We start from the raw sequence: 23875 nt of genomic DNA on the forward strand, positions 1-23875 counted from the left end.
CATCTCATGAATCACTTACCTGCGACTGATGGGGTTTTAGATAACCCAGTGCTTCCACTTCCCTGGCCACTAAGGCAGCGCTGTTTCGGCAGCTGCTGCCGGCTGACTTCAGATGGGGACTCTAGGGATGGAGTGAAATTTTTGCAAACTGCAAATGCCTCTGAGTAATGGGTTTCATTCATTTCCTCAAAGACTACATGCATTTTCCAAGTGGTTGTGCTAATATGAGAATTTGAAAATTCATAAGCAAGCCATGGTTGTGATTTGCATTCTCAACACTGAGTTATTTCACAGTCCGTGCCTATTGCAGTGCATTGATGTTTTAAACAATAATCTCTGCTTCTTAGAGTAAAAAGGAAAAAAATGTGAAGGCTTTAATTGCCATCATAACCCATTTATCAGAGTGGTACAGTTATAAATAGTACTTCTCCAATTAATTGGTGGCCTTAGTCATTAGAGAAACACAAATCACACCACGCTAGCATTTTCTAATTTCCATGTCTCACGCCACTGTTATCATCTATAAATGACCAATTTTGTTGAAATAAATTTGTTAACATGACTCAGAAAGATGAAGGTAAATTATCTTATTTTCCCTTGTGCTTGTTAAGAAGAAGGCTGAAATGCATCTTTTTATCCTGCTTCAAGTACTATATCATACTCAGAGTGGAGGTGGGGTTCTCTTTCTGAAAGTGCATTAGAGAGTCGAGTCTTTGCACTGGCTGAGCGCCCGAGGACTAGCTCAGAACACTATTATGGGAAGGATCCACTTCAAAAGGAAAGGAGAGGCGATCACAGTGTGTTCACCCTTAAAGCCAATCATTCGTGTCATTCATTTGCTATTTATGTGCCAGTGGGGCTTTATTTCTGTCTTCTTTGCTGCTATTGCTGCTATGGCTGATGTCAGCAAACACGACTCGGGCCAGTGTCAGCCTCAGTATGGCAAGTATGTAATAGACACCACTGGAAACCAAGAGACTAGCAGTCTCCCACCAAATCTGCCCCCCACCCTTCCCCTCTCTGGGCCCCAGTTTATTCTGCTGTCAATCCGGAGGAACGGATGACACATTCTCCAAGTGCAACTCTCGAAACTTCCATGTACACGCTATGAGTTTGGATTTTCTTCTGAGGAAGAATCCCATGGGACTGAAGGTAGCGTAGTTCGAGATTGAGTATGGCCTGGGGCCACTTCATCTCCTGAGAATTTTCCAGCTGCGAGATCTTAGGCAAGCTTACTCAAGTTACCTGAGCTTCAGTGTCTTGGAAGCTGGATCCACCTGCATACCCTCTGAGGAACCTTCCATGCCCACCCTGCAGCATCAAACTCATACATTCCCTCCCTCCAGTTGGGTTCAACTGGGTCCCATCTCTTCAGAGAATTACTGTGAGGATTACGGTAACCGTGTCAAGTACTCAGCCCCTGGCACAGAGTAGTTGCTCAATAAGCAGGCACTCTTATTCCTATGATCTGTTGTTAGTGTTTTCCTTTGTCAGTCATTGAATCCACCAGCCTTACCTAATTCACAAAACACACACTTACATTGATTCGCATTCATTCATGCATTCGTGCATCAAATATTTATGGAACACCTTCTGTTTTGTTTCCTGCTAGAGATATAGCAGGAAACAAAACAATCCAAAGCTCTGCCCTAGTGGAGTTTATATTCTGTTGGGTGGAGACAGACAAGAAATAACATCAATATACCATGATAAAATATGTTGGAAGGTGATAAGTGCTATAAAGAGAAATCAGGGGAGAGTGCTCTCGAGAGGGATGGAGTAGAGTTGCCAGTTTAAATAGAGTGGTCAGGGAACGCCTCAGTGAGAGCTGGCATCTGAACAAAGATCTAAAGGAAATAAGAAAATGCGCCCCACAGAGATTTGGGGGAAAGAGGACTAGCACATGCAAAGGTCCTGAGACAGGAGGGTATCTGGTGTGGCTAGAAACAGTAAAGAGGATAGTTCAGTTGAAGCAGGGTAAATGAGAAAGAGAATGGTAGAAGAGGAGGTCAGAGTGTTCCCTGGGAATCATTGTACAAGAGCTGGTAGACCACTGGAAAGACTTTGGCTTTGAGTCTGACTTGGGAGCCACTGGAGGATTTTGAGTTGAGGAGAGACTTGATCTGATTTATGTCATAACGGGATCACACTGTGGCTATTGAGAAGTGACTATGGAAGTCAGAGATGGAAGCAGAGGGAACTTTCTGTAAGGAGACTATTGCCATAACCTAGGTGAGAATGGTGGTGGCTTGGACCAGGGTAGTAGTGGTGAGGGTGGTGAAGAGTGGATGGATTTGGAGATATATTTTGAAGGGAGAACAGATAAGATTTGCTGATGGGTTGATTGAATGGAGCTATGAAAAAAATATACAAGTCAAGAATGATTCCAAGATTTTTAGCCTGTGATTCCAATATGTTTAGCCTGAGCACTTACAAAAAATGCTATTGCTATTAACTTTATAACTCAGTATAATCATTAGCAACAGCGTGATAACAATGGACCATATGGAAATATCTGAATAATTTTTCTAATACACGGACTGGGAGAATGTTAGTTGCTTATTATCTTTCTAATGCCAATATTAAAGGGGAAATGTCCAAAAGAAATAAGGACGTTTCTCCTAAGCCAGAGGCTCTCCGATTTGGATGTACATCAGAATTACCTTTGAAGCTTGTTAAGAAATCTATGGAATCAGATTCTCTGCTTTAAGCACATACACGCATATACAACTACACACACCGTGTTGTCACTGCTATGTTTTTATACCACTGAGTCGTCAGTCAAATTCCTGGTTTGTGGCTGATAATAACCAGCTTTCAAAATAAGATAGCTGGTTGTCTTAAATAAAATATTGTCCCCTCTCTGGGTTGTCTGTAGTCATCAGCTCCTGTCTACCACCAAAGCAAAATGGCCCCAGCTGGTCCTATCGAGATGGGGCCTTGGGACGTTGTTTGACTCACTCATGTGACCTTCAGCTCACTGAACATACATACTGCTGATTGGCCTCAGTTCCTCTTCTGACAATTCAGAGAGAGGTGGATTCGCATTCCCAAGATCCTCTACAGCTATATGATTCTGTGATACTATGATTCTGCTCTGTTATTACGAAATTGTTATTTTAGAAGGCCCTTTGCCTCTTAGAACTGGGTATTTACAAAACCAGAAATCTAAATGATGGTGGTAGACATTTTACTTAAATTACATATTGGAATTAACCCCAAGTCAATTCAATATAGTGTAGTATCAAAAGATCACAGCCTTTAGAATCAGAAAGACCTTCATTCCATTCTTGGAGCAAGTTGCTTCACCTCTCTAAGCCTCACTTTTCTCACCTGTAAAATGAAGATAATAACAGTGTATACACCATAGAGCTATTGTGAGGATTAAGTGAGATTTCATGAAAAGTGGTTGGCAAGGGACCTGGAGCACAGTATGTGCTTAATAAATAGTCATCGTCACCACCCCCATCATCATCTTCATCATTGCTACTCGTAAACATTATGCCTTTTCAACTGTCATTAGAGAAGGCTGCAGATAATTTTATGAAAGCATATAGTTAAAGAATTTAGTACTTGTTCTCCAATAGATCTGTCTGAAAGTACACATATGGATGGGAGATTGGCTAAAATAGAGCAAAACTTTTCAAACTGTGTTTCAGCCAAACAGAAAAACAGCGGAAAAGTGGGATTGTTTCCTCCTAGCCACTTACTGGCTATGAGACCTCAGACAAGTCACGGCACATATTAAGAACTGGATAAAATGAAATATTATGAGTATTATCATTATTACACATAATGTGGGTGATAATAGTGGCAAAAGGAGATTTTGGTAGTAAAAGAATGTTGGACAAAAGAAGATGTGCACGCATCAGATCCTAACAACATGTGTAGGTCTTGCACTCAGGCACCAAATTCGGAGGAGAGAGGAACCTCACCTATTCTGAAACTAGATTTATTTGAGGCTTTCTCTTCATAAGCTGCGGATTGTTGATAGGCTAACAATGAACTTCATTTTTTTCTCATTTGAAATTATATGTATATTAGGAATCTGTGTGTTTTTATACAGTTCTAAGCCCATTTTCAGGGGTGATGCCGTTGGTGATCTCTGTTCTCAGGGACAAGTTAAGGGTCACCTCATCCCGGACCTTTCCGCAGCTCACTCAGCAGACCCCCCAACTCTGATCTTCAGTCGCAGGCCAATCCGCCTCCCCCTAGGGGCTGGAAAGGAGAGGAGGACTTGGAGTAAGCACAGCGTCCCATGTCCCTGCCACGTAATCAGAAGCTTGCCTGCAGTTTGAGTATTTCACTATAATTGCCATGTTTTCAATACGAATGATAAAAAGGGAGATATAAAGGCAAATATCAAGGCCTCTGGCTGACAAAGGCAGATTTCAGAGAGAAATGTGAAAATAGCAACTTACTTCAGCAATAAAGAGAGTATATTTTATACTCCAGGTTTTTTTTTTCCCGTTTTGTAAAATCATGACTTTCTAGTAAATGACATCCCAGAAGATATTTATCAAAGCGGGAAAGCTGTGGAGAGGAGCACCTCGCATTCGCTTTAATATTTCGCCTTTTCTTTTGACATTTTCTTGCCAAGAGATCTAATTCTATTAAATATGTACATTTTTTTTGGCTGGAAGTCTTCTTCATGTATCTTTCAGATAAATCTTAAAAGTACATAAGGTCTGGAGGGCAGCTTTCTTGAAGTGCAAATGAGACACACAGTAGAATATTGTCTATGAGGGTTTCCAAATTATTTATATTCCTGCAGAGCTTTCTGTTGCACTTTCTGTGATAATGATAAGGGAAAAGGTAAGGTTCCAAAGTCCTTCTGTGACCCACTGTCAAACCACGTTAGGCATGTTTCATATCTGGCATGCAGGAACTTACTTTGGCTGATCGCTACCTTGATTGGCTTTATTAAGCATGGTCATGACTGAAACCTTGCCTGATGGACAAGGTAGATAGAAGTCATGGCTTTGCAAATGGACATGGGTCGCCTACTCTGCTTCACCATTGGACTTCTCTAGGACCTTGGAGTGTGTTTGCTAAAGTGGAATAATTATCTTCCAGATTCTATAAACACTGTGGGTGAATTGGGATGTCTCCTAGTAGAGCTTTCAAGCCTAAAACCTTGCATCCATAATTTCTTCTCTTGGTTTTATTTTTCATTCCCTCCATCTTCAACTATTTCCTGCATGTATGTGAAATCAAACTCCCAGCGTAAGGACTCGCGAAAATGGGATTTTTTGAGCAAATGTGTATTTATTAATGTTCACAACACTGGAATTACAACAGAAATGAGAAAAGAGTCTACAGTGAATTAAGACTGTTGAATTTGTTCTTCTGCTGTGCTGGTTTCCCCCACCCCCTACTTCTCCATTCCCTCCCCTTTCTAAGGCAGCCGTGGAAAAGAGGCCATGTACAGGATGCTGATGACGAGCCTGGGGGAACAGGAACCATTCTGGAACTTTCTGTTCATTCCCCTGCAGGCCTCCAACAGTCTGGATGAGTAGGCCCTATTTGGGGTTTCCTGATCTTTAAGTTTATGTCTTTCACCCAATTTGGGACTTTCCAACATGGGATTTTCGAATGTCACCTTTTATGGTAGTCACTGTGGGTGGAGTGCCAGTTGGAGATAAGCGTAATCTAGATTTGTTTTCTGCTGTACTACCGCTTTGTTACTATGTATTTTCTAGGAGTTATCTTTACATCAGGTAAGACCTCAGTGAAACGAGAAAATGCCAAGTCGTTAAATAATTAAAGTTAGTCATAGCACCGAGAAGCTACTGCAGGGCTGGAATATTCAGGTTGGCGTGTGACGTCACTCAGAAGCTCAGGACCGCAGTGCGGGCTCCATCGTCCTCAGGCGAGCCAACTCAACTGATGGCTGCTGGCCTTTGCATTCTGAAAGCAGGAAACAAGTCTCTGTGATTATAAGGTTCTCTGCTTTCAGATGACCCATCTGAAGACAATGAGAAGGAGAGTAGATCTTAAATGTTCTCAGCGCACGCACACACACACACACACACACACACACACACACACACACACACATTGTAATTCTCTCAGGTGATGGAGTGATGGAGGTGTTAACTAACCTTAGTGTGGTCATCATTTCACAATATATACATATACCAAATCACCATGTTATACACCTCGAACTTACACAGTGTTATATGTCACTTATATCTCAATAAAGCTGAAAAAAAAGACAAGAAGACTGGACATTAGAAAGACAAATGTGAGAACCCAGAAGAAGGGCAAAAGAAAGGAAAGAAAGGGAAAAAAATCTCCTGGTCCTAAACGCAAATAAACCATATCCCCCGTCCACCTGAGATACTTGGTTTGTCAAAGCTCTTCCACGAGAAGAGATGGTTCTTCGTTTCTCTCTGTCTGCGTTGTACAGTTCTGTGTCTTCTCTTGTCATTGGATAATTACCATAGCTTGACTCAACTCATTTTCCTATCACTGAAGACAAGGATGTGTTGAAGTTACTGCACGATGGAGGGGATGGTGAGAAGGAAGGGAGCGCACAAAATCTGTTGCTTTTGCAAAATTGTCATCGAAAGGATAGCCAGAACATAAATGATACTGTTTTGGCTTCAAAAGGGTAAGCAGGTGTCTTCGAAGTCCCAAATGAGCTGTGTACAAGCTTGTACAAACAAGTGCAGAATCAGGCCTGTTTGTTATTCACACAAACAGAGTTGAAACCATCTGAATTCCACAGTTCCCAGAATTCAGATGGTGCACAATGGTCCATAATGAGCAGCACCTGTGCTTACCTCAATTACCAGACAGTTCTGAACAACGGCAGAAAGGGCTTACTAGAATTTTTTTTCAATAATAGATTTAGTTATGTCTTTCATAATTGGATTCAAAAGCTCAAAATTTCATTTTGCAACTTGTTCATAAAATGTGTATGAAAAAGTCTGGCATTTATTCAAAGGAAATAGTCTATGAAGGAAAAATTGCAAAACAGCCAACCGCTGGTAACTAAAGCAGCCAAATTATAGTCCAAGCACTTGGCAAATACACCATCTTTTTATTATTTCAGTAATTGAATTTCTGTTAAAGCGTGGAGCATAATTTAACATGAGGAATTTATTTATAATACAATAGTGTTTCAGTAATAAATGCATTATTATTGTCACTTTTAATGGAGTCTTATGTATTCCCTCTGAGACTATGCGGCAGACTTGAAGACAGCCACTGCACCAGTGCTGTTTGTAGACAATTGAATTAATTGGAGACAGGGTCATTAACTCGACCTGAATACCTCTGATTGCTTCTGTAAATAAGGTTAGAGAGCAAATGGCTAATCTTCGTTGTCATTATAGATTCCTCTTACATTTTCACACTGCCTTGTATATTAAGATCATTTTGCTAAGCAGCTTTTCAGACTCTCCTCATATTTACAGTATTATCTTGCGTGGCACATAACCATAATTGTATCAGACTTATATTACATTCTCCATATCTTTATAAAACATGATACTCGTAAAGAATCTATGTTGAAGCACAACTCATAAAAACCATCAGACCAATAAATGAATAAACCACAGTGTATAAACCATCATATTAAAGGAAAGTAAAATCACAGAGCAAAAGTGGCTTTCGTCTCCTCTTGCAGATCTGTATACAATTTGGAAACACGATTAACACAGGATGGGCTCCCAAAGATGCAATCTCTAAAGAAAAAGCACAGCAAAGGAAGCATTGATTAAAATCTCTTCATGTTTCAGTTGACGCCATGCCCTTTCTTGCCCTTCGCTAACGGCATTTATAACATGCAAATTACAGGAGGTTGGGTTCTTTCTGCCTGCTCATTCTAGATTGGAGTTAACTGAGAACTATTTGAAATATAAATCTTAAAAACTTTTAAATATTTGACTTGTTCTTTTGCATATCAGTATCCTGTTATAGGCAGACAAGATATTTAGAGGGGATTGGGGGGAAAATTCTCCCATTCTAATGACTCAAATAATTAAAAAACATATACTGGAAACATTTCTATAAGTGAACTTCGTCACGTCCCTTTGTAATACAATTCAGAAATAAAGGACCATTAAAAATGGACAGTATTATGAATATTGAGTCTTCTACAAGTAAGATGCCAGAAAGAGAGGAGGAGGAGGAGGAGGAGGGGAAAGAAGAAAGAGGAAAAAAAAGTAATGCTATGCTTTGTTATTTTTCCTGACAGGATTTTTTTTTAATTACTGAAAATATCAAAGATGTCATCAATACTAGATCTGTACTGGTTCATTTATACTGCTAGAAGAGTAGGTTGGTTCTACATAAACCATAGCTCCAAACCAGGAATTTATCATTGTCCTGTGACCAACTGGAAGCCTATCAGTTTTTTCCCCAGCTTCACTGAGCTACGATGGACAAATAAAAATTGTACACGTTTAAGGTGCACAATGTGATGTTTGAATATACACGTACATTGTGAAATGATTAGCACAATCAAGCTAACAAACACATCTGTCACCTCATGTAATTACCCTTTTTTTGCTGTGAAAACGCTTGCGATCTGCTCTCTTGGCAAATTCCAAGTATACAATACAGTATTATGAACTAGAGTCACCATGCTACACATTAGGTCTCCAGAACTTATTCATCTTGTAACTGAAGGTTTGTACCTTTTGACCAATTTTTCCCCCACCTCCCAGCCCCTGGAAACTACCATTCTACGCTCTGTTACTATGAATCGGATTTTTTTCTTTACATTCCACGTATAAGTGAGAATATGTAGTATTTTTGTTTGTGTCTGGTTTATTTCACTTGGATAATACCCTCCAGGTTCATCCATGTTATTGCAAGTGGCAGGATTTCCTTCTTTTTTAAGGCTGCATAATATTTCTTTCCTATAGATAGATAGATAGATAGACAGATAAATAGGTAGATAGACAGATACCACATTTTCTTTAACCATTCATCTGTCAATGACCACTTCAGTTGTTTCCATATACTGGAAGCATATCAATTTTCATGAGTTTCATGGCTAACTGAAAGAGAGTTGACATTTACCTTGAATATTTAATGAGTCATGTTCAACAGATAGAAAAATAACCACCATTTCAGTTCTTTTAGACTTTTTGCCTTTATACATTCTTATTTCTGCAACTAACTTTCGCGTATATGATGAGAACTTGAGTAACATTTGACTCTCATACATGTAAATGTACATTTGTGTGTGCTGTCAAAACATGGCTAGAACCCAAATGAGCGTTAATGTAAACATTGACCAACAACAATATCTTCTTTATTCAATGACTTAATGTCCAGTGTGTACCACTGAAGTCAACATTTCTGTTCTTAGCCAGCTAGTAGCAACATTATTTTTAAAATTTAAAATCAATACTGTGCACCTCATTTGAGGAATGGTACTTCTCTCAATAGTGTTTTACTTCTTAGGCAACCATCTTAATTGATGCTGAAATTATTTTACTTCTCTTGGTATTAGCCATCTTGGATTTTAGCCAATAGATGCGTCTACTCAGTCACATGCACATGCACACATACACTCACAGGCATGTACACGCACTCACACATGGACACACGCATTCTCTATCATTCAAATACCTTGAATTTAGGCGTAGTTGTCTGAAATACGTAGTGAAATATAATTGTACTCAAAGAGAACATTTTTAGCATGTAACCTTTCTGGAAAATACTTCCCCACCAATTTTTTGCCCAAGTTTCCAACCGGCAGAGTAATGTACCTCGGTCTTGTCATTATGAAGCTAGAGGAGTGTAGGCTGGTGGAAAGTGCATGGGAATTTGAGACACTGATAACATCAGGCTAGCAAACACATCTCACTAACAGTACACGTCTCATGTGGTTTGCAAGTGAGCATATTTTTCTTGTTTGGGACATTTAAAATCCCCGCCCCACCCGCAAGTTGTGAATGCCTTTCTTCACCATAATTCCTAAGATGTACATTTGTTTGGGCTTAGCTGATGGGCACCCTGTATAACTGTGACTTGCTATTGACATACTCTCAGGATAGGCAGATTCCCAGGTTTTCAGATGACCACAAATGTAATTTGCTTAACTTCGGAAGGTATTTTTAATTGTCTGTTTGTTTAATCCTTTTTATTCAAAATTCTGCCTTCTTTGGAATTTCTAAATGTCCCAAATTCCTCTGCATGACAAATTCCTCCACATGACAGATTCCTCTTAATGACAAAACCAAACACCCCGACCTTGTTATTACTTGCCTGTTTGTCATTATCACAGATCCTGCAAGTTCTTGGAGAAGTGCCTAGGTTTGTTTCCATTTCTTTCTAGATCAGCTTTTAAGCGGCTCTGTGTTCGTTTGTAACACGGGATTGCCATTCTTGTTGCTACTGATCTAGATTCGAGTGTAAGCCCTGCCGTTCCACATACAGGAGTCAATGTTGAATGAGGCTGGCTGTACTTAGCTATCTTATTACTGGTGGCCATGATCAGCCTTTTCCTCTTGACGTCAAAAGCATGTTGGGCTCAAGATCAAAGGAGCTCCCCAAGTATGAGGAAAGTGTGGTCCCCTCTTCTTCTCTCATTTACACTTGACCTCCTTTCATTTAGCCTTGATGAGAAGGGAGACTGTTAGCTGGAAGGCAAGATTTTCAGGCAGATAACATTACAGGATTAAAGATCCAGTATTTCCTTTGCTGTCATTCAAACTAACAGGCGTAGGAAATTCTGTTTAAAATAGCTGGGCTTTTGACTTAGAGGGCTTCTGTATAGAAGACTTAAGATGTCAGCTTTAAATATGACATTGATAGTCTTAGGCAAAGAATGGGAGTGAATTCTTGTAGAACCTGTCTTTTTTTGCCTTGCCTGTTTATTAATGGTCTTTGTGATTTATTGTGAATGCTGGGGAGGATTTTCAGGCCCACTTATCATGGGAAGGGAACACCTTCTTGTTCTTAATGTGAGTGTGTCGTAATTAGCAATGCATGTGGGCTAGGAGATTTAGTTCTGTCTTTTGTGAAAGTCCTTCAACCTCAAATTTAATCCCAAATTGATTGAATACTTTCTCTTCCATGAGGAAATTAATTATGCCACTAGAAAAATCATCAACTAGAAAGGGAGTTAATATCAGGCACAGTGTAGACCGGGCTGGTTAATGTATCAAAATGATATGACGAGGGTAGCTCATGTTTCACACAAATCGAAATAATGGAATCATCATTTTAATTAAAAATGGGAAAGTCTGTGTATAGATGGCATTCATTTTCAGTAAGAGCCACACCATTTATTTCTTATGTTCATGCATGTACATTGCACCCTGTGACCCATGGACAGCTGTTGCTCAAGATACCAATTACATTAAAACTGTCCATCCAAATATGTTACGTTTTGTCAGTAGAACTGAAGCTGAAGAAAGAGTCAGGCACTGTGACGGGCCAACAGCCATCCAACCAGTTGAAAGGTTACAAATCCATCATCAGACAACCTATTTGCTTAATTATGTTCATCAAATGAACGTCTGACTCAGGATGTTTTGGGGTTGGGTAGGCTGGCCCAAGTAGGACTTCTGTTGAGAGTCGGCAGTACATAGACATTTCATAGTTAAGTATTGTTCTTTACCAGGTGACCTTGTTTGTGCTGATTTTCTGTTCATTGTGAGGCCATTTGGAGTGTGTTTTCATAATAAGAAGATTATATACAAGTTATCGTGCCAGCGATACAGAAAGTGACGGTACAGTCTGGCCCCTGCCATCAAGGAATTTACAGTGTAGGTGAGCAGGCAGAAGGTTAGCACAGTGTCATAATTCGAGAATAATGAAGTGATAAACTGTGATGAAGTTAGTGAAAAGAAATCAGAACAGGGAAGCAGTATCTGGGAGAATTAAAGTCATGGAGAAGACCTCAGGTTATTGGAATTTGAGCTTAAAAGATAAAGATTTAAGGAAGCAGAAGAGAAGGAAAAAGTGTCATTCTAGACCGAAAAAACAGGGTAAGCAAAGGCATGGGAAGAGAGGGAAATAAAGACTGGCCCTAAAGTAGAGGGGTAATGGAAAAAGATCTCTGAAAATCCTGTAGAAAAAAACTGCATCTCTCCGTGAGGAAGTCATGGTAAATTCTGAAACCAAGAGATCTCGTGTCGTATATGGTCACTGGGGCCAAGTACAAAATAACTCAAGGCTTCTAGTCTAATACGGAGCGAGGCCGAGGAAAGTAAGAACACCTGATTTGCAACAGGGAGTGGGCAGGACAGGGGCTGTTGGTAGCAATTAAGAGAGCAGTTTCACGAAATTGGGTCATTTGTAGAGACCTGGATGGATCTAGAGACTGTCATACAGAGTGAAGGAAGTGAGAGAGAGAAAAACAAATATCGTATGTTAACTCATATATGTGGAACCTAGAGAAATGGTACACATGAACCGGTTTGCAGGGCAGAAATAGAGACACAGATGTAGAGAACAAACGTATGGACACCAAGGGAGGAAAGCAGCGGGGGCGGGGGCGCATGGTGCTGTGATGAATTGGGAGATTGGGATTGACATGTGTACACTGATGGGGATAAAATGGATGACTAATAAGAAAAATAAATAAATCATAATAAAAAAAGCTGAATTAGAAAGGATTAACGATAGAAAAGAATAAGTTGGGGTTGGGACCGTATGAGGTCCAAGTCAGAAGGAAGCAGGTACTATGAGGGAAGAAGAGCTATAAGGTAGAGAAAAAATAATAGAAGGAATAAGTGTGTTGGTGATGTCAGGCACCAACACATGCAGAATAGCCGAGTCACATTTCTGGAGCACAAGAGTGGTCCCTCCTGCTGCCGTTGGTCCCAGGTCTGGTTTGCACGCAACCCCAGTTCCTGGAGGCCTGAATGTACAATGACTTCTGTTCTTGGTTTTTCTTATTGCACCACGTACCTCCTGACATTAAACTTCCCATTAGACAAAGTACCTGCAAGACACACACACACACACACACACACAAACATACACCACACACAAAAAAAGAAAGCAGTTCCAGTAGGCCAGAGTTACAAAGCCTGATTACTGGGCCTATAGGAGTTTGTAGCGGTGAGGAAGTGAAACCATCCTGTGTTGACCACATCTTTAGGAAGTGTCACGGTGGAGGACAGTCAGCAACTGTTTCTTGATGGGGAACCTGCAGCCTGGTCTCACCCAGAAGGGCTGTCTGAGCAGCTTCCGCCCCTCATGGCTCTGTGGTAACGTTACTGCCTCTTCCTCGTGTTAGGGTTAGACACTGCGGTTTTGCAAGGTGCAATTTTTGCCATTCACTTAGGTATTCTAATGCTTTTACTTATATTTCAGGCATAATTATGAAGGCACATTCAGTAAGGAAACTGTATAGGTTTTAGTTTAGAAATTGTGTATATGACTTGGAATACCATTCACTGGATGCCCTGTCATCCCATATACAGGAATTTTATTTTGTAGGTATTACTTTTATAACTTAAAAGCTTTTCATTGAAAAGCACACCTATCAATATTCATAAATATAGGAAGTACCATTGGAGGAACCGTAAGAAACTGATAACAGTGGAAAACTTTGGAAAATTGGGTGACGTGACAGTAGAGGGGCAGAAGGTGTACTTTCCATTGTATCCCTTGCTGTAGCTTTTGAATTCAGTACCACGTTTATTACCTGTTTAAAGACAAATACAATATTTGAAGAAACACAGTGACGTGAAACATAAAGGACATTTAAATTTCCCCTATTTCATCTTTACAAACTACTACTCTGTGTGGAAAGAGTTATCAGCTGTAAACTGGAAATCTTTTCCTCTAGCCTCCGTGAGTTTTGTCATTCTCAGGAGTCAAATGCAACAGGCTTTTCTTAGCCTAAGGGGCGGATTGCCTTCAGTGTTTTGAACACTGAATTCTTGCAATCCGTCTCATTAGGTCACTTGAAGAAAACATTTGGGATTAATTCTGTGTTCCTGTTGCTTTTTGGTATGATTACAGGGTGGATTTTGTAGTGGATCCTGGATTCTTTTCCTTTCCTCAAGCTAGACTTGCAGTTTAAGAAAGCGTCCCAGTAGCCTGGTGAAACCCACCACCACTCACTCCGCCTCAGAGCCCAGCCACGTGTCATGGCTAAGAGGTCCTGGAGCATCATGGGTAAAGTGGGAGGATACCCGTTCCCATCTCTCCCCCGACCCCCGCCCAGTGTTCTTGTAGCAATCACGTGAGGTCATGGGAGTGAAAATACTGGAACATTATCAAGTGCTCTGCACTTAAAAAGTATTTGGTCTTGTTGCTCCAATGATGATGATCTCCTATTGGAACCATAGTCAGTGGGTGCACCCGGGGACAATTCTCCTAGAGATCTTACAGAGAAGACCTCTGTATGGCTTTACTCTAGGGTGTCTTAAGCGCACCAAACATTGTACAGAGTGTGTGTGTGGTTGATAAAGCCTCTGGCCTTAGAAGCTCACCCTCCAAATCAAGTGTCTCTGGTACATCAGGTAACAAATCAGACATGAAGGGGAGCAGACATTACTGATAAGGAGCTTGGCGGTGGGAGACAGCAAAGAAGAAATGTAGTCTAGGGAGAGATTGGACGAGGGGTGCCCACTTTTCCAGTCGAGAGGCAGCTCTGAGCATGACGGGTGACAGAAAGAGGTCCTCAAGCAAGGGCAAAGGCAGAGGCTTGTGCTGACGGCTCTGAGCCTATCAGCAGCCTGTTTTGTACTCTCCTAGGGAACTCAGGCTGCCCATGGCTGGGGCTCTCCTGACGGGGAGCTGGGCCCCATCTCCAGTCCAGTCCTATAGACACAATGGCAAGATTCCTGCAGGGGAGCAGCCTGTGGGTTTAAGTCACCCAGTCAAAGTCATCCACTGCTCCCCCTAGGATCTGTGATGACGGAATTCTTTATGGGAACGCTTTGACCTTGTTAGGGATTCCTGACATCCGGCCCTCTCTGAGTTCCTTATGAATGTGAGCTGCCAACCGTTCATTCTCTGCTTTGCTGGAGACGGGGTCACGGGAGTCGGAGTTCTGTCCACTTGCTTACCTTCATTCTCCCCCTTGGCCCCCATTTTCAAAAGTAGACTTTAAAGGCAAAACGGACAAAAATACTTGGCTGTATACAATTTTTTTCACCTGTTTACCTGTTTGTTGAAACAGTTCTGACCGATAGCGGAAAAGTCACTGTGGCTTTTAATTATTTCCAGAAAAAATTTGAATACCGGTTTATTCTCCCTAATGCAACTTGTGATGTTCTCAAGACATAAATGGCCCATTAGCCACCACTGACCAGCCTTGCTGGCAACACGCTGGCACCCTCCGTAGCGCCACCTCACTTCATACTGCAGTGAGGCGGGATCCAGACGCCTTGGTTTTTTCCATTCCTTTGAAACTGCATGTTGAAGTTTGCCCCCTAGTATCCTTAAAACTATTTTTCAACTTGATATTGTTTGGTGCTAAGTCTCGGTATTCTCAGCTGTAAAATGGGAGTATTAAGAGTGCCTGACTTACGGGACTATTGTAAGGATTAAAAAAGAAGATTCAGGGAAGGTGCTGAACCTGGTTCCGGGCGCACCTCGCATGCTGCATCTCTATTAGCCATTATGAGTCAGGCTCAGGGTCCCAGCCGTGACCATGGATCAGTCTAATACCACCCTGACCCTTGGCGGTGATAGTGGCAAGCTGCCTCAGACCCTCGTGGTGATCCATGGGGCACATTTGGAGGAAAGAATTATGCATTTAGTCAACTACCAGTGCAGGCAGGTAGCCTCAGGAAAGTTGTAAGCTGAAGCTGGTGCTTATCACAAGGAATCGGATAAAACCTCTTCAGGAATCATTGCCCAAAGGAAGCTTCAACTTGACCAGGTTAGATTCAAAATGACATAAGGCAGTCAACTTTCTTTGTTGCTAAAGGAATACAGAATAATTATGGAAAAATAAAATCCACAGTTGATCTCAAAACTGTGTCTTAGGCATTAGTTTCCAGTTCACCAACTTATTTTTTTTTTCCCCAGCAGTTTGTATCTGAATAGCCTCTGTAGCCTTGGTCCTCTCAGTGTGGTTCACTGACCGGGAGCATCTGTAGCGCCTGGGAATGCAGAACTCAGGACCCATTCCAGGCCTACCTAATTAGAATCTGCATGTTCCAAAGATCTCCAGGTGATTCGCAAGCACATTAAAGTTGAGAAGTACTGGTTAACAGAGTTCTGTCACCTCAATTTCTTGACTCAGTCCTCTTAAAGCCTATGTGATGTATTACCCCATTTTACAGATGAGGAAACTGAAAACCTTCCGTTAAGTGCTTAGCCTAAGGTCACACAAAAATAAAGTATACAAGCATGCTCCTCTCACTGTACTAAAACTACCTCTTTAAAATCAGTAGGGGAAATGTAGCTGTTTAGATATGTGAAATAGACTGAAAATGGGAGAAAGGGCACAGGCAGGAAAAGATGACAAGGGCCTGGGTCTGCTCAGTCCACCAAAAGGGTAGCCAAGCTGTGATGGATTGTGAGTCAAATGTAACTCTGAAAAGCCATTGCCAAAATCACTCAACATTATGGCCTCAGAAAAGAAGTAAGATGCCACGTAAGTTAAGATAAATAGAACTAACTGCTGGTGATCCAAAAATGTGAGGAGCCATTCATTTCTAGTTTTCATGAAAGTTCCAAATGGTCAACTTGCAGCTTCTTGGGAAGATATAACCTCTTTGATTGCCCATTGCTGTGGCAGTAATCTACTAGAGCCTTCCTGACACCAAGCTCTGGCTCCCAGAGACCCTGGGATGACACTGGGGCCACCTAGATGATCCAGAACCATCTCCCCATCTCAAGATCCTGAATTTATTCATATCTGCAAAACTCGTTTTTCCACATGAGGTATCATATTCACAGGTTCCAAGGATTACAATTTGGACATCTTTGGGGGAGTCATTATTTCACCAACCACATATCTCTTCAGTCAGTCAGGGCTTTAAACTATGTCATATACGGTAACTTGCCCATTAAACTATGTCATATACGGTAACTTGCCCATGAAGATGAACGTGAGTGGATAGGTGTGCATCTCCTTCTTATGCTTTGCAAATAAATTGAGCAGACTCCATTTCAAACACCAGAATCAGACAAAAGGACAAAATCCCAGTGTACACACACATTGGACAAAGATTATCTCCTCGGAGCCATGCCAGGGTGTAGCCCGAATTACAAGTGGATGGCTATTCACCATCTGCTCGTCAGTGGCACCAGTGCATGAACACAGAACATACTTGATTCTGAGTTGCTTGTGATAATATTGGGCTATGCAGTCTTTTATTTTCAAACTGTGCTCAGGGGCCATCCCAGGGTGGAGGAAAAGCTGCTGGGGACTTCCTCCCCTACATTCTGCCCCATCCCTTGTTTCCACCAGAGCAACTGTGTTTTTATCTGTCTTATGTATTATGCTTCTGCCTACACTTTCTATTGGACAGTTGGGCTAAATGGGTTTTCTGGGGGAGGGTTGGGGTAGATTTCAAAACTACTGACTCAGACCAAAATGGATTCGTCCCATCCCCGGGCTGGAATAGGCTCAGGGCTCAGAGTGTTTGCCTCTAGGGGCCTAGTATGGTGAGACACATAGATTGTTCCAGTTTTGGAGCCCAGAGTTCAGAGAGGAAAAGGAGGAAGAGAGGAAAGATCAGCTATAAATGTTGATTCCTTTGCCCCAGGGCCATCCCTTTACAACTTAATGATGGAATCAAGTATAGAAGCATTTCAGATTATCTGGTAGACAGACATTTGATCTCTATAAAACCGGAAAAGGGCCATGTTGATGAAATTCGTACAAGTCTCAACCAAAGACAAGGGTTTAACAACATCCTTGATAGACTCCCCCATCAAGCATCTCATGCTACGTCTCTTTGGCAAGGTCTGGGCCTTGTGAAATATGCTGCCAAGATCAATACCCTGGGGACTTGCTTGTCGAATCCTTCCCATATATGTTTCCCACTACAAAGTCATTACCCTTTCTGGAACCTTTCCTTTCTGATGCCCACACAGCTTGATTGAGCAGAATGGCCAATTCATCATCCCTGTTTATCTCCTGAGAGAGGAATTTACAGTTAAATTAGGATTCGAGTCAGATAGCACTGATGCAGATGTTTGGTTTTCCGGAGACCGTTAATCTGAATTAGTGAAAAGTCTGATTTATGAAGTAGCCGTACAGAAAGGCAGCTGTAATCCTCTGAGGTTCATACAAGAGCTCTGTGACTGTGTTGCCAAGAGTAGGTCATTTCAGACCTGCCTTAAGGAGCAGATTGGATTGGGCAAAGGTCTCCTCACACATTTTCTCTAAGGTCCAAACCATCTCCCTTAAAATCCCCTATGCACTTTCATTTCATGAGGATCATAATCTTTGAGTTGGAAGACACCTTAAAGATCATCCAACTCCTCTGTGGATCAATAATAGGAATCTTTATTGCCAGCTATCTGGTCACCTAAGGGTATCAAGCTCACTGGCCTACAAAGCAGTGGCCTCTTTCTGTGGCCAGCTGTAGATTTTTAAGTCTTTTCTGATGTTGAAGTGAGATCTTTCCTGGCTAGATCTCTAGTTCATTGGTCCTAATTTTACCTTGGAAGACTCTCAGAACTAGCCCACTCCCTTTCCCATAGGACAGACCTTCTGGTTTTTGAAGACTGTCATCACATGAACCGCCCTCCTCCCTGCCCCAGAGTCTCCTCTAGGCAAAGTAGTCCCAGTTCTTTCATATGGCTTCTGGACTGTCTATCTAATGGTGTCACATACATATTGAGCCCTTGACTGCACAAGAGGCCTGGTCAGTATAAGCATAGAGAGACTGTCAGGTCTAGAGATTAAGGTGCCTGAACTACCTCTTAAAACCCATCTTTTACATGATTACTCCCATTCTTGAAGTAATAGAATCACAGACAGAAATAGGATTCTGTGGAACTGACCTATACTTCCAACAAGAATCCAATCTCTGTCCCAGATAAAAGCACTGGCGTTTATGCAACCTTAACCAAGCCAAGAAGACAACTGCAGAATTTATATGGGGAGGGAACTCCACAAACTGTGTGGAATCACATAATTATTTCACAGGTAGAAAGCATCTTTCAAAAATGGGAATATTTGAAATTAAATATAGAAAAGTTTGACAGTCAAAACCATCATAATAATACTTTTGTGCATATTATGTAAATATAATTAAGCAATTAATTTTAATTTTGGTTTATGTATATGGCAATGGAGCATTTAAGAACTTAAATTTTACCATAAAAAAAAACACACAAAAAAACCCCATCTTTTCCCCCTAGTACTCTCAAGCTTCCACACTAGGGCCAATGCTGTCTGCAGAAGGCATCTTAAAGACCTCCCAAACTTCTCTTCCACTGGCCTGCCCTTTGATCCCCTTCTCTAGCCCTGGATTTCCCCACTAGGGTCATTGACTTGCTAAGGCAGCTTCTTTGCCCTCAGTCTGGCCCGTGACCATGAAGACCTACTAAATGGGATTAGGATTAAAATGAGGCTTCGCTCCACTCAGTACAGACTGCTCACCCCGATGAACACAGTGGCAAAATCTGATCTTTGAAAAGGTTGAGCAGTTCACTTTGAAGTTGTTCACAAACGTGGGTCCTTTGAGAAGTTTTATTACATTCGGGGTGAAGTCACAGAGTACACTTGTAATATTTACAGACTATGGAGTAGGTAGTTTAATATATTAAATGTTAATGATTTTTAGTATCACCTATTATCTTTGTTGTAACCACTAGCATTCTTTTTAAAAGGAATTTATTAAAATATGAAAGTAAATGGTGCATGGGAAATAATTCTAATGCAGTTGGGGAACGAAGAATGTGGAAATTGCACATTCGTCCTTCATCTCCTAGGCGGAATCAAGTATTGCGTGGGCTAGCATCCCTCATAGCCACTTTAATATACATTTGAAAAATAAACTAGCGACATATGAAAATAAATGTAGCAGAAGTGGGAATTTAACTAGCTGAACAGCTAACGGGTTTCCCTCCCACCAATGCTGGCTCTTCCCTGTTTCCAACTGTTCAACTGCTCGGAGAAAGCAATTCTTTCTCATAAAGATGTTGAAGTCCTTCACCCCCCGTCTGAGTTCTCATGGTGTCCTCTTTGAATTCAAGTCCACCGTCCCACTCATCCCCAAGTATTTCTGTCCATCAGTGTGAGCATGAAAAGCTGATGTACCTCTCCCTGTTCTTTCTATACTTGTTTCCCCTAAGTGGTCATTGTCAGCGTTGACTGGCCGTGGGATCCTTCCCGAGAACACAGCAATAGGTTTAGCTGTAGGAAGACTTAGGGAAAATTATTTCAGTTCTCATTTCACTGGATCTCAGTCAAGGTTACTCTTAGGTTTCAAGTCATCTTTATTTCGTATCTGCGTCTATACATCGATATTTACTTATATTTACAGTCAATTTTTTATATGTGGGTTCTGTCCACATCTACAATCTCTTAATCACAATTCTGAAATTCAAAAAGTTTTGAGAACTTTTATTTTCAGACAGACTCATTTGATGACAAAACCTGACCTAAACTGATGTGCATGTATTAATTTCAAGCCTTGATTTATTTTTCTCATTGTGACTGTTAACTGCAATAATATTAATGAGTTTTATTAAAGGGTGCTGCCCAGATCCCACTGGGGGGTATTATAGATATGGTATAGCTACCATATGACTTTTTTAATTTAAAAAAATGTGAATATCAAAATTCATCTCCCTTCCAAAGGCTTTGGATAAGGAACACCTGTATACAAACACATACACACACACACCAGAAATTAAGGTATAGATAGGAAAGAAAAGTAGGAAACAGCCTTTTCACATGAAAATCATAAACATGGGAGTACAAGTTAGATCTTAACTCTCAATCCACCAGGCCGTAGTCTGAGTATTGCTGCTGCTGTGTGCTGTATCTGAAACTTTACTTGGGGGGAATTGAGGCCAAGCAAGCATAGCCTCTGGATTAGTTGCACTTAAAGCTGTTCCCTCCGTCTTTATTTAGTAACCAAAGACAAAAACAATTGATTAGATTTAGAGGGTACTTTGCATAAATATGCAAGGGTACTTTATGCATAAATACTAAAAGGGAATGCAGGGAAAGAGGCACGCTGAGCTGTATGTAGATCCCTGGCTCCACTGTCTCTCTCTCTCTCTCTCTGTCTCTCACACACACACACACACACACACACACACACTTTCCCAGGGGATACAGTCCCCTATTTCTTCTGCTTCCCCTAATCTCTTGGTGTATTTGGCAGACGAATGTACTTGCAGATAGCATTTACTTAGCAGATAGCATTTTTAAATGAGCTCCGGCTATATGAAAGAAAAGAGCTACCTGGGAGCTTAAAGGGGCCGTCTTCAGGGACACGAGGCACACGTAATGCAAAGGCTCTACGCATTGGATGGTGACGGACGAGACACCCATGCTGGTTTGAAAGGGATCCTATGCCTTCCCAGGCAGCAGCCAAGCATGGCTCCAGCTCAGCGGGCAAGAGCTGTAAGGTTGACAGCTAGGCTCCAGTGAGGGTGCGGGGTCGGGGCAGGCGAGGAGTAATGGTCTCAGGCAGAGGGGGGCCTTAGAGTCCGTCTCTGTCCAGTTTGAAGGTGGAGCCACAGGACCAGGTGCCCTCCAGGGCCAGGACTGGGTTTTCCAGGGAGAGCCGGGCAAGGAGCTGGGGGTCTGAGAGGCAGCGAGGTGTGGACGGCTGGCCAGGCAGATAGGAGGACCAGCCCAGCACAGCGGCGAATATGCTCTGGCCCCCAGCCCATCCCTGTCCGTGATTGAACTCTCCAAAGAGGGGCCTGGGCTGATGAGACACAGACGGACAAGACTCCCCATTTTGGAGTGAAAGCAGAGCAAAACTAGTCCAAAGAGACGATGAACAGAAGGACAGAAGGGCTATGACACACCCCAGAGTGCCACGAGGCAGCTGAGGTTGATTTGTTACGGGGCACAGAGGGCAAGCGATTAGTGAGGAAGAGTGTGGATTATCAATAAAGACGGAGTGGCAAGTGGTGTCACTGTCCCAATGCTTTGCTTGGTCAGCTTTACAGATTTAAAATCAGTCATTAGAGATGGTTGGTCCTTTATGATCATACCTCCTGGTAAGAGTTTTAAGAAGGGTTTACAGAAATTCTGCTGGAGGAGGCCGAGAAGTGCATCCTGTCATCCCCTAATTCACATGGTCAGCTCTGCTCACCTTGGGGCCGGGCGCTGGACACCTGGCCGCGAATATCTTTACACAGCCCTGCCCGTTGAGGGACCTGAGAGGCCACGGTCCCAGTCTCACTTCTCTGTCTACTGATAGCTATGAGGCTGAGGCAAGCCCTCCCACTTCTGTGAACCTCGGTCTCCCATGATGAAAGCGAGGATTCAACTCGCCCCTTCTTGCTGAGAGGACAATACTGTGCATATGGCTAAGATCAGAGCCCCTTGACAGACCTGTGGGTCACTCACGGGGCCTCCTGAGCCTCACGTTTCCCACCTGTGAAATGGGATGGCAAGCTCCACTCAACCTGCCCCCCACAAATCATCAGCCTTTATGCTGACCTGGGCTCTTTTCCAGCTGGTCTGAGACCGAGTGGTGTCGTTTTCCTTTCAGCCCGCTCCTGGCCATGCCTCAGCCCACACCTGCAGCGCCAGCCAGCGGGGGATCCGGCAGCTCCAGTGACTCTGAGAGCAGCTCAGAGTCAGACTCAGACACTGAAAGCAGCACCACTGACAGTGAAGCCAATGAGGCGCCGCGCGTGGCCACGCCAGAGGTGGGTGACGGGCCGGGGCCCCAGCCACAGCTTACCTGCCCCGAGGCAGCACCTCCGACCTGCACACACACAACAGTACAACAATCACAGTATTCCAGCGCGATGAGGGCTTCAGCACAGCATACCCGTCAGAAAAGTACTCAGGTGTTTGATAGCATTTTTTTCTTCTAACACATGTACTCACGTGGTCTCTAACAGACATTTCTTTGCCGTGTGACTGATTTGCTGTGTGACTCACTCAGCTACTCTGAGCCTTGAGCCTCCCCATTACTATTACACTGGACTAGTAATCACTGGGCTCGCAACTTCACTTTCCAGAGAATCAGCAAAGCCAGTCCAGACCCGCTTCTAGCTCTGGGGACACCACCCCTTCCTCTAGGTTGAAGTGATGAAAGTCACTCGGCAAGTAAGACCCAAGAAGCGTGATGGTTGAAAGGTCACAGGTATTTTTTTTTTTAATTTCAATTAATATTCTTCAAGTGTGCTCGATGGTAATTCATGAAAACATTTCACACAGCCCCACAAAATACCAGAATTATAATTCTGAGTTAAAAACCCTGTCCTTCCCCTCTCATCCTCTCTGAGTGCCAGAAGAAGATGCCATAGTAACATTACTGATGATCATAATAGCTCACACTTCTTGAATGTAGATCACACGCCGGGCACCGTCAGAAGCTCGTGACTTGGATTTTCTCCTTTCATCCTCATAACAGCTCTATGGGGTCCTTGCTATTATTATCCCATTTTACAGATGAGAGAATAAGGTTCTGAGAGGGTAAGAAAGAACTTTCCCAAGATCTCACGGGCAGGACTGAAACCAGGGTCTATGTGCTACCAGAGCTGGCGCCCTTAACCTCGCGCTCTGCTAACGACAGTAGCAGCCGTTCCGATTGCCTCGACGCTCACCTGCCATTGCTCTGTGTGGGTTGGAATCATGTCTACTCAGAGTCTTTTGAATTCTGTCACCCTCTATTGGCTGGTGCCATAAGCCTCAGCTGATGCCTTTCAAAAAAGAGGAGTTCTAATAAAAATGATGGCTCTTTTAGTTCAACAGGCAGAATTCAGACTTGGGAATCAGGCACCCGAATTGTACGCATCATTTCCATGGCTTAACGGCAGACGCTAATGTCTGCAT

The 23875-nt window shown here is 42.4% G+C and overlaps 1 protein-coding gene across 4 annotated transcripts in view; it reads left to right on the plus strand.

The window, feature by feature from the left end:
* Positions 1 to 23875, plus strand: part of AFF2 (ALF transcription elongation factor 2) — a 486511-nt gene that overhangs the window by 428225 nt on the left and 34411 nt on the right. For all 4 annotated transcript variants that reach the window (XM_082445730.1, XM_082445732.1, XM_082445731.1 and 1 more), the window contains one exon: positions 22581 to 22740. In XM_082445730.1, the coding sequence (XP_082301856.1) occupies positions 22581 to 22740 (160 nt within the window). The remainder of the gene's footprint in view (positions 1 to 22580; positions 22741 to 23875) is intronic.

The sequence above is a fragment of the Balaenoptera physalus genome, assembly GCF_965194825.1.
Source record: "Balaenoptera physalus genome assembly, chromosome: X".
In the NCBI taxonomy this organism is placed as follows: domain Eukaryota; kingdom Metazoa; phylum Chordata; class Mammalia; order Artiodactyla; family Balaenopteridae; genus Balaenoptera; species Balaenoptera physalus.